Source organism: Mastigoproctus giganteus, chromosome 1, assembly GCF_048544385.1.
Source record: "Mastigoproctus giganteus isolate SK-2022 chromosome 1, ASM4854438v1, whole genome shotgun sequence".
Classification (NCBI taxonomy): domain Eukaryota; kingdom Metazoa; phylum Arthropoda; class Arachnida; order Uropygi; family Thelyphonidae; genus Mastigoproctus; species Mastigoproctus giganteus.
Genome location: NC_143575.1, coordinates 139202306 through 139214979, shown reverse-complemented (window position 1 = coordinate 139214979; position 12674 = coordinate 139202306). Strand labels below are relative to the sequence as shown.

The window sequence follows — 12674 nt, the reverse complement described above, 5'->3', positions numbered from 1 at the left end:
TTCAAATAGTTAGAAATGAAAGACCCTCAAAACATAAATAGCATTCAAGTTACAATGCGCCCGATTGCGCAACTAAAAGTTGCGCAAACACATACATTAAGGATTTTTAAAGATAATAAACCTACAGAAAACAAAAATTGTCATTTTCACATCCATTTGTCTTTCTTTTATCCTTGCTCTGTAGTTTTGTGATTTGACCAGTTGTATAGTTTTGCTGTTACTTTTAATCACCCATGATGTAATAAATAAACACATCAAAGGTCCAAAATCAAGGTTTAGAATGGAACCATATTTTCCAAAAATATCCCGTCAATGGAACTGAAAAGCACAAAATACATGGGGAATACACTGAAGTATACATGTGTGAAGAACTTACACTCTCCCACGATCAGAAGCCATGCACTGGCCAAATAATTTAACGTGTCTCTCAAACACATTGCACCCAGTCTCAATACGAAAAACATTGTGCGCGACAAAGGATTAAAAAAATTTGACTGGTCTAATACACAATAGTCTCTGTTGAAAAGACATAGCAACAAGGCATTATGCCTGTAAATTACACAGAGTATAATAATAAACTTATTTGAACCTATTCAGTCTCATAAATAAATATAGCAGAAGGCTGTTTTGAAATACTGTTTAAAAATATGTAAAACTAATTTATAAAAGTTTTAATTTTGAATTTAATATTGTTTGTTTTTAATATGTTAACACATGAAAGACAATTTTTTGTGTGGGATTTGTTTTTGGGAGGAGGGGGAATATATTGCCACCCCATAAACCTTGGCACCCCTAGGCCAATGCCTACTCGGCCTTACCCTAAAGCTGGCCCTGATGTCAAGTGTCCGGGAGTCCCTTGTAGGAAAGTCAGTAATTTGCTTAAAAAAGAGCGCAGATAGAAGCTGTTGTACTTGGGAAAACAGATAGGTACAGGATGGCAATGGGGTAATTGAACCAGAATAGGATAGTTACAGGACAGATATACAGGAAATCACTTTCAGTCAGAGAGAAATTTGCTGAAATAAACTTTCACATAGTGTTCTGGAAGTAGGTAGTTTGAATAAATTTAAAGGACTGGAGAAATTATTATTAGAAGCAATAACTGCTCCTAAAGCAGTCATTAATTGAGAAATATTGCTGCAATAAACAAGTATAGAATGAATGCCTTCACTTAGTGTTTGTACCAAAAATATTGTCTCCAGAGACAAGTTTAGAACCTTGATCACAGGATCTCTGCAGAAAGTTTTTGGATGGCATAAATCTCACCAAATCATTTAGCACATTTTACCTGAAATACTGAAGTTCAGGTATATTTTCATGCTGTGTACAGTCACTATAACCATATATATCACATTCGGATTGGGACAAAACATACTGAGAATTGGGAATTTCTGGTAGAGAAAATATGGGCATATCACGTCCATGTGTGCAATTAGTCTAATAGTAGATCATACAAGTTTTCTGAGAATTGTACAAGCAGTAAACGACACACTACCAACACTCATAAGCATTTTCATTTTACCAGCTCTAACAATAGCATGCCAGGAAAAATACATTAAGCAATGCCTATTTTAGGCAAAAATGGTGCCACTACCTTCTTCATCTATTATTTTTTTTAAAATCCATTCATTCATTATTTATAATATAATTAATACCTACTGACCTTCATTAAATTTTGGTTCCATTAACACTGAGTGTTCTTGCTTCAGTTTAGTGTCCAATAATACACCACTGGTTCTCAGTTTAGTTACTAAACTACAAATAATATTCCTATGTGGAACACTTATACTGGAAAACTTCTCCACAAATTCATCTTTACACTCAGGGCCGTGCAAAGGCACTTGGGGGCGCCGATGCAAAAGGGGTTAAGGGGCCTCATTTATGTTGAGACTTTGATGGCTCCCTCACTTGGGGCCCCTGGATCGGGGGACCCTGGCATGGTGCATCCAATGCATCCCCAATTTGCATGGCTCTGCTTACAGTTATGAATACTTAGAATTATGCAGCACATAACAATTCTTATATGAATATTTGCTGCACTTAATGTGTAGTTATCCATGAATGAAACTTTTAAAATCTCATATATAACTAGTCAAAAGCAACCACGGTGGGATGGCATCATGGTTGCCTCACAGTACCTCTCTGTGAATCCTTATTCACAGACCTGACTAAACAAAAATACCAATGTGCCACTTTCCACCAGTGCATAGTCATCTCTGTGCACAGTCCTTGATACTTCTCCCTATAAAATTGGTTACAAAAAAGTTCTCTTATTTTTAGTACTATAGCTTTGCACTGTTGAGCAAAAATTAGCAGTCATCTCTTGTTTCTCAGTTCATAAAGAATATGGGAATAGCTAGCAAAAATTATGCAGTTCAATTGCACACAAAACGTGGTAAACTATGTGCAGCTCATGGTTTATCTTTGTCACCAAGTTTTATCCCAAAATATCACAATATACCTTTGTAATAAAATATGTAAGGTTAATTTATGCACCCTTATGTAGCCATACAACACTACAAAACTAATAAATGCACACATACTAAGTCCAATTACATACAGTATAGTTTCAATAATTCATCATGCTACTTATTGTTATTTTTAAAATCGCCTACAAGATATTTAGCCAAAATAATTGGTAACCTCCCTAAACAACTTTAAATCGGCAGTGAGAGCAGCATTAGATTCTTTCTTGAAATTTGTGTTGCACTACATATGTATACTTTACAGTGTTGCCTCACATTTGCCAATATCATTGAGAATAAAATGATTCTTACTGTTAAAATAGTGAAACAGTGTCTGGGGCACATCAAAGGAAAAGTATTTGTCACCCATCTTTTTCGGGCAAGTTCAAGCACTTAGGATCATCTACAGCCTCTTTTGCTGAAGAATAAAAACAACCCTTCGAATAGCATTCTTTCATCAAAATAAAATATAATAAACATAACTAAAACATTCCTGTAACAAGAATGTTCACTGATAAGATAAAGAACACAAAATTCTGATTACAACAAGTGACATGGGAATATTTACTTGGCTGAAACAAGCATACTCATGCTTCCAATATCTGCCCTGAATATTGCAAGCATGAGTGATTTTAAATAAAGTTTCCAATGGTTGGTCAGAAGGGCTTCAAATAAAGCACGACACTTTAATTTTTCAGTAAAGATGACATCTGCTTTACAACTACTAAATCAAAAACTTCCTCAAACTTAATGTTTATACCACAAGATATTAACAGACTAACTAATACAGGGATATCTAACCTGTGGGCTGCTTGCAGATCAATTTTATTTCTATTACTTGTTTGCCATTCCTATTCCCAACCAGCAGATTACATCTTTAGCATGGCAGGATTAGACCCCTGCTATTTAATCCTACTCCTGAGGTTTTGAAAGGAATTGTCAAGGTGCAATTCTTTGAGGATTTAACACTTCCAGTGATAAAATCTCATCACAAGTGTGAAAAATGAAAACATGAAAACATCAGACCCTATTCGATATTTTTATGCTTACATTTTCACACTTGCAGTGAAAGAACCTGGTAATCCATTTAGAGATACCAAGGGTAGGATTAAACTACAGGAATATAAACCTGCCATGAAGATGTTAAATGGCACTGGTTAGATGTAAGGATGGCAAAAACACAAAAATAATTGATATACAATAATCAAAAACCATTTATTGATACTATCAATATATCACAACCAACATGTTGATATTTAGCATATATATTTATATATCAAAAATTCATTCATTATGCTGTTTAAGTTCTTGGTCAAGTGACAAGGTCATTTAATTGATCGAGGTATGCACTGCTTAACTGGGACATGAGTGTTAACTGCAACTTCGAAACCTTGGTTTGCACATGTAAGGCCAGCCTTAAGTGTTATGCACCCTTCCAACCACAAGCTTAAAACTGGGTTGTCATAAAACACAATTTCACATTGCCTTTTGAAAATCTATTTTCAGTAATATTAATTTTTTTTTTTTTTTTTTGTATGTTTTATATACAGTAGGGCCCTGCTTTTCGGTGTTCTGCTAATAGGGCAGTTTTCAATTATATCCATGTTCATTATATTCGGCACTTGTTCTGCTTTTTAGCATGACACACTCAACAGCCAAGTCTGAGAAGGGCGATGAGTGCCATTTTATTGTCAGTGATTCATTCTGTTTACAGCATATGATAGTGTAAACATGTTATTAGGCTTTTATATGCATTCACAAGTGAAAAAAGGCTGTGTTCCACTTTTTGGCGATTTTCACTTTTCGGCGAGGGTCTGGACCCACCGTATGTGTAGGCCCTACTGTATCTTCCTCAATATTATAACAACTATGTTATAAGAATGTTATTGGTGACAATAAATGTTGGATTTTTATACTTAATCATTAAATGTAAATAATAACAAAAATAAACTTAAATCCTATTTTAAAAAATGCATAATTATTGGTAAAGAACTGCTTTAGGAGCCAATAACTTACTGTTGACAAGAACCTGCGCCAACTGCAACCCTCACATTATCTGTTTTTAACCCTAGCTAAAAAAGATTGGTTGCCCTGGTTTAGAAGAATATTCTAAAAAAGTCCTGAAATTTTGAAAAGGATTAGAGCTGCTGTTCCAAATTTAGTACATTTTTCTATAGGGCAGAAGGAAATATGGGGTTGTGGAATCCGAATTGGATCTAAAACTTCCCGAGGGGCCAATAAAACATGCTGAAAATCTCATGACAAACTGACTTTTCTTTCAAGTAATGTTTTAACATAAAAAACTGATGTAGATTTCTATTGATGTCAAATTGGAATCTATATATATAAAACACTTACGTATGCTGCCCATATTTATATATTTATGGCCTCCGTAGCCGAGTGGGCAGGAGCGGGAGTGCAGTAGCACACGCTCTTTGAGTAGACCGGGGTTCAAGCCCCTGACTGCTGAATACGGTCGATCTGCCAACCCGCACTGGACCAGCGTGGCAGATTATGGTCCATTTCCCTCAGCATGAATTGTTGAGGAGGCTTCCATCCTGCAGTGGGTTGATAATGGCTGCACTTTACTTTTTTTTTTTTTTATGCTGCCCAAATTTTTCAAATGCTAATTGTTACCAGAACCAGTTCATGCAGTTCACTCGCATGACCACCATAACGGGCATTCTTTATTAATTTTTGTACTAACGTTTTTCGACTGAAGAAAGGCAACCTATGTCTGAAAGCTATCGATGTATGTTTATTTTAAATGTCTTCAATTTTAATAAACCATTCTAGTTTAAGGCGTAAAAATGGCTTAACAGTGTGTAAGAACTTTGAGAAAATGTAGAAATTCTAATGAAACAGTGGAGAGATCTAATAGACTAAGAGACCAAAACAAGACTGACTAAAAAGACGGACAGAAAACATTGAAAAAAAGAGAAGCAAGATTGGAAATAAGAAGACAGCATAGAACTAATCAAAGAGAAGTACCGGATGTGAATAATCAAAAAACTGTAATTAATGTGGAAGAGCATCACATAGTAAATATGTGTTACAACTGTGACTATTGCAATGCAAGATGTTGGGGAAATGAGTTAAACACAGAATAAATACACTATATGGCGTCATGATGGGAAAGGTTTCACTTGAACCACCTACTCTATTATGAGAGCTGCTTACAGGTGATACACATGAAGCAAATAACTACAGAGAACATATACGAGGCGTCTCCGTAGCCAGGAGCAGCAGTGCATATCACATGCTTCTTGATTAGACCAGGGTTCGAGCCCGTGACCACCAAATACGGAGGATGCAGAAGAGTCAGGGAATAACCACTGCATATCGCCGGAGTAATATGGCCTTAGTTGCTAATGTTCCTAAAAACCAAAAACAACAGAATATATACGAGATTAAATCACCGTCTGGAAATATGATCCATACTGTTTTAGAATACACGGCCAGATTTACCATTTGGTTTCACCGCTATATTCAAATGAGGCAAATAAGCCAGGATATGGACAACTTTATATTTTCGATTCTGAAGCAACAACAAAACAGCCTGAAAAATAATCAAACCAAGGGTGTATGGCCGAAGTAATGCAACAACTGGATGAGGTGGTTAAGAGATGATATAATACATTTACATCCAAAACACAGGTTGCTGCAATATTTCTTGGAGAAGATGGAAAAGACATATGCATATATCCCACAGGTGACTGCTGTAGAATTATATCACCGCTAAACAAGAATAGTGAAGACTGAAGGATCTAGATTAAACTATTTACGCCATAATCAGAAAGATGGCATATGTTACGCTGGGTACATCTAGTTGATACTGAGATCTCCCCAGGTACTACAACGTATCCTGAAAACTTGATGTTGAATGTCTTTTCCTTATTGAGCAATAAACATACATCCATTCACTGTGTGTGAATGGAAGAATATTTCACAAAAAATAAATCAAAATGTTATTTTAAAAAAAAAAAATTGGCAAATTTCTATTGGTCTTATTTTAATGAAATTTGTGGTGGTACAACAAATCTTTCTAAGAGACTACCAACTGCTGGCAGTTAAGTTGTTACATGCAAACAGATGGATGGACATAATAAAGGCAATAGGCACTTTCACATATGTGAACTAAAAAAAAAAAAAAATTGCTGCACTGATGACTCTGACTTTCAATATTTTATTGGAGATTAATTAATCAAGTGAAAATTAAAATATTGGTAAATCACATAACAATTTGGCAGTCAAGATATTTCTCTGGAATTAAGTTTCCAAATGGATACATTTCAGCAGCATGTATCAACAATAAAATATGGACATCAAAGAATTGTTCAATAATTACTAAAAAGAGTTTAGGGTTGAAAGCCTCAGACTACAGGAAATTTACTAGACAAATAAGTTAGAGCAAAGCATCATTTTAGTTCTTAGTAAATCACCAAAGCAATGAATTATGAGTGAGTGAGTTTACCTACTTCAGTGACTACGAACTAAAATGATGCTTTGCACTAACTTTTCAATTTAAAGTAACTTTATATACATAAAAATTAAGACCCTGGCCACAAGGGGTATATTGCAGGTGTATTTATTTTTTCTGCAATAAAGAATATTACCAGAATCAAGAATTAATAATATCACTCTTACCTTCTCCTAGTTTTAATTCCTTGCTATGTTTTTTAAGAAATTCTGTTGGTTGATTTAACGGAGTTTTTGCATATCCCATTGTTTTATGAGGAGATCTGACTTTCTTATAGTTCTCTTTAACCATCTCATTATATCTGGATTTGTATCTACATAATTAAAAAAAAAAAAGTTAATTTTACAAAGCTCTTCCAAAGTTATTACAATTGCCTTTCTTTCTGCATGAAAAGTATTAGTTAATTAAATCAATACCTGTTTTTTTTTTTTTTTTTTTAATGAAAACCCCAAACATGAAAGGTATCAAAACCTATAGTACTTAGTACTGTGCATGGGTTGAAGAAGTATGGGGGGAGGGGGATGCCGGAAACTTTGCTCTAGAGACTAAACATGGGTTTCACCACTTGAAGTGGTGAAACCCAAGCCTCCAATAAGCAAAGTGGTGGTATTTCACCGGTTGATGAAAGTCATGCAAACAATGGGAAAAAAAATCTGTAACATTACCAATTCAATTTTTATTTAATGATAAATGAAGACTACTGCATTCTTGAGAACTAGTGGACAGGAATCACACGTATAAACCAGCCAAATTACTCGGTATTGCATAGGGAAAGTTTTGATGCACCGACTCATGTGAAGTCTAATTGCATCAAGAGCAGACAAACTATCTAATTTTTAGTTTAACATTTGCACTCAGTACAGTACTACCTCATAAATAATTTTTGGTGTATTAAAATAAATATAAAGCTTTAAGTCTGTCACATGATTACACATGTGTACAAGATTACTGCTTAACCCTCATACAACATGGGTAGTTGGCTGGTGGAACAGACTTCCATCCTTTGTTGTGGAAGTTGATAGCCTAACAATTTAAGACTATCAATTTAATGGTGGGGTGAAATGGGAGTTGGTTTTTTTTTTTTTTTTTTTTTTTGGTTGATGCTGCATAAGCTTGCTTTCTTGCATCATATGCCTCTACTAATGATAACACTTGCATGTGGTTGCTTTCAAATTGGTTCTGGTGTTAAACTTTTGGGCTTTACTATATTGCATTTCTCACTTGCTATAGTCCTTTGCTATTCTATTCTGTTGCTATATTAGTAGTAGAAATGATGGCAGTGCCTTACCCATGCATAAACAACCTTTTTTAAATGAATATGGTAGTAGAAATGATGGAAGTGCATTACCCATGCATAAATGACCTTTTTTAAATAAATATGTTTTCCATACTAAATTCTAGCTCTCATGTCTTTTTTAAATATCCCTTATTGATCAATGCTAATTTTTAAAGTAGAAAGCAATTCAGTTACTGAAGTCTATTAGGAAAGGAAGGGGTTCATCTAAACCAGTGGTTCCCAACTGGTGGTTTGCAAACCCGTGGGGGTTCACACTAAAATTCTGTAATGGCGTCTGCTTAGATTTACATAGGTAAATTATTGTAAACTACAAAATATAACTAATAATAAACAATAAAGTAAACTAAAAATTAAATAAAAAGTAAAGAATTTCCAAAGAAAGAAACCATATCTCCCACAATTCCTTATAATTACTTTACTATCTTACAGTATATCATGTTTAATAAATATCTAAAATTATTTCTTGAATAAATGTCTAAGGGTATGAAAAAGGCTGTTTATGCATGGGTACTGCACTTCCATCATTTGTACTACCCAGGTAGTATGCATTCATTGTTTGATTATATCTCATATTGTAAATACCTTCACAACAAGTTGCCAAGGTGTTGCACTGCTTTGGATAAGTAAAGCTTCACCACTGAAAAAGACTAATGTTACTTATTCTCGGCAGATACCACCACCCAGACAACACCATTTCAAAGCTTGTTGGCTTACTCATCAGTGGGTGGCCAGGTACCTTGTTATTGCAATAGTGACAACTCAGTTATGAAGAATAACTCCACAATATGAGAGATGCTTGATGGTATGCATGGTTTAATCTAAAACTGTTTCTTGACTAAATGTCTAAGAGTATGAAAGAGGTTTTTTTTTTTTTTTTTTTTTTATGAGAACCCCAAACACGAGAGGTATTATAACCTATAGTACTTAGTACTGTGCTTGGGTTGGAGGTTGAGAAGACGAAAGAAGATATTTGTTGATATTGGACTTGAACTTCTGTAGATTGTAATTTTCAGGAAATACGCATGAAGGAAAGTTCCAGAAATCGGCAGTTGAATGAATAAATGAGGAAGATTAAAAGTTGGTTCTGTGGGTTTGAAGTTGGACAGTAAACGGATGTTGGCTGGTGGTGGCACGTGTTCGGACTGTTTTGAAAGAGAGAGCGGAAATTATAGAAGCCAATTCAGAAGAACAGTGCCCATGGAAGTATCTGTAGAAGAGGCATGCAGCAGAAACAGTGCGTCTATGAGAAAGCGAGTGGAGAGACTCTGTTAGAGATGAATCATTAATTAACCTAACTGCCCTCTTCTGAATGGAATCAAGAAGCCTGAGAGAGGTTTTGGGGGCACCATCCCAGATGTGGGAACAATATTCCATGGCAGGGCGGATTTGTGATTTATACAGAGTGAGCAGCTGTTTGGGAGAAAAGTAACGCCGAGAGCGAAAGAGAAAACCAAGTTTTTTAGATGCAGAGGAAGCAATATTTGTAATGTGCTTGTGCCAAGAGAGATTAGAAGTCAGGGTAATCCCCAAAAGAGATATATCATTTTGCCTAGAAATCGGAGTGTCACTAAAGATAAGCATAGGAGCAGAAGAATCCTTTTTGCGAGATATAAGACAAGATTGAGTTTTAGAAGGGTTGAAATCAACTAAGTTGTCTTTGCCCCACTGGAGAATTACCTGAAGATCGGCATTTAAGGAATTGGCAGCAGATTTTCGAGAACGTGAAGCTGATTGAGCTGGACAAGGTTTCTCAAAATGGAAAGTTGAATGCAATGTGCTATCATCGGCAAAACTATGGATAGGATTTCCAGTCGATGGAAGAAGGTCATTGATATACAAGAGGAAAAGAGTGGGGGAAAGAACTGAACCTTGGGGGACACCGGCATTAGTGGAGAAGTTAGAAGACAGAGAGCCATCTACCATCACCCTCAGTGAGCGATCAGAGAGAAAACTGGATAACCAATTACTAAAAACAGTTGGCAAACCATAAGATGGAAGCTTGTTTAAAAACCTTTATGCCAAAAAGCCTTTGAGATGTCAAGAGCAACTACTTGTGTTTCACCGAACCTTTCCATTGAATTAGTCCATAAATGGGTAACATAAGCCAGAATATCACCAGTGGATCGACACTGACGGAATCCATACTGGCGATCGTTGATCAGACGGAAGGTTTCTAGGTAGTTTAAGAGTTGGCGGTTAATTGATTTCTCCATTACTTTAGAAAGAGTAGAAGTAATTGCAATGGGACGATAATTGGATGGGAGGGATTTGTCACCCTTTTTAGGAACTGGCTTGATATGAGCAAATTTCCAAGCAGAAGGAAAAACGCCTTTGGAATAAGAAAGTGAAAAAAGGCGGCAAAGAATAGGAGTAAGTTCAGGAGCACAGGTTTTGAGAACAAGTGGAGAAATACCATCAGAACCTGGAGCTTTCTTAGCATCAAGATTCATCAAAATCCTTCTGATATCCTTTTGACGGAAGACCACAGGAGGCATTGAATGGAGCATGTTAGGAATGGTGGGAGGTGTTTTACCAAGATCATTAATACATGAGCTCGAAGAAAAATGGGATGCTAGCAGGTCGGCTTTATCCTTGGCTGAAATGACAACAGAACCATCTGGTTTGGACAGAGGTGGGAGCAGAGATGGGCAAAAGTTGCAGCCAATAGCTTTGGCAAGAGACCAGAATGCTCAGCTACCATTAGGGCAAGAAACAAGTTTTCTACTCTTAGCCTGTTCAAACTCTAGTTTGGACTGATTAATAACTGCTTTACAATTGTTGCGAGCTTTGGTGTAGGTAGAAAATGAAACTGAAGAATTAGAAACAAGCCAATTACGATATGCAACGTTCTTCTCTTGGACAGCCTTAGCACATTTATTGGAAAACCAAGGTTTAGATAAAGGACGAGATTTTAAAGTGGAATGTGGGATAAAGGATTCCATTCCTGCAAGAATAATTTCACTGATACGATCTGAGCAAACATTGACATCAGAAGTTTTGAAACAGTAATCAGACCAAGGAAAAGAAGAAAAGAAGTCTCGCAGGTCATCCCATTTTGCATTCTTGTAATGCCAAACAATACGAGGTTCGGAATAGCCATGAGATAAAGGTTCCATTGGAGAAGAGACAATCACCAAGTTGTGATCTGAAGTGCCTAAAGGACCTCTCACTTCGACAGTGTACTTAGAAGGGTTGTTTGTGAGAAAAAGATCAAGCGTATTGGCTGTATGATTAGGATTGTCCGGTATTCTTGTAGGTAAATGAACAATCTGTGCTAGGTCATTAGTAATTGCAAAAGCCTCAGCATCTCGACCTGCTGGGTCGGTGTGACTAGAAAACGGAAGCCAGCTGGAGTTGTGAACATTAAAATCACCAAGGAAAATTACCTCACTGTTAGGAAAGTTGGACTGGAGAAAGTCAAGTTGCAAAGAGAGGAAGTCAAAGAGCTCCAAGTGATTAGTGGAGTTGGGAGAACGGTAGAGACAACAGATGAATTTTACACAATGAGGTAGAGAGATTTTAAGCCAGAGAAGATCAAAGAGAGGAGATTCCAAATTGCCAAGTCTTTGATAGGGAATATCAGAATGGACATATGCACAAGTACCACCTTTGAGGCGAAAGGAATCATACAGCAAATAATTTGGACATCTGAGATGAGCAGTAGTTGAATCAACTGATAACTGAGATTCAGTCAGAAAAAGTACATGGGGTTTGGAAGACTGCAAGTGGAAATGGACATCGTTGAGATTAGAATTGAGACCACGTATATTTGTGAAATGAATTAGGAAGTCCTTGGGAGGTTTAGATCTTTTCGCAGATAAGCTTGCTCTAGTATTTTGACAATTCATGGTGTATTCAATAGTAAGAAAAAGTGGGTGGGACATGCTGTATGAAGTAATGAAATTTTTGGATATGGCGTACATGTGGTAAGAATATACCCAGATCCTTGACATAACGTGGCCTCGACAATGCTCCCCACATACACACTACTCGGACTCCCTCCAGTCACTATCTGGCAAAGTAGAGGTAGCAAGATTATACACTAGCTGATCCGGAAGCTTCCTAGAGAGTTACCAATAGGTTCAGTCCGGTGTACTAACTAGCGGCCGGCCTGCGAACACCGTTTTAGAGCTGTACCCTTGAAATGTAAGGAATATTGGATCTCGCCACGACATTCATCATAACCTCAAAAATCATCAATCATACTGCATGATGGAAGAGATAGGGAAGGGTTGGCCGGAACTTAGCTCTAGAGACTAAACATGGGTTCCACCACTTCAAGCCTCCAATAAGCAAAGTGGTGGTATTTCACCGGTTGATGAAAGTCATCTACCACCTAGTACTGCCTGGTAACATAGAGGGGCGGCGTTCCTCCATGTGGTGTGGGCGCCACACCCCGACCCCTGCTTACGTTGGTTCACATCTGGGTGGT

At 36.7% G+C, this 12674-nt stretch overlaps 1 protein-coding gene across 1 annotated transcript in view; it reads right to left on the bottom strand.

The window, feature by feature from the left end:
- The window catches only part of LOC150091162 (enkurin), a 98130-nt gene that overhangs the window by 50493 nt on the left and 34963 nt on the right, over positions 1-12674 (bottom strand). The window contains exon 2 of the mRNA XM_090382341.1: positions 7113-7258. Within this exon, the coding sequence (XP_090238467.1) occupies positions 7113-7258 (146 nt within the window). The remainder of the gene's footprint in view (positions 1-7112; positions 7259-12674) is intronic.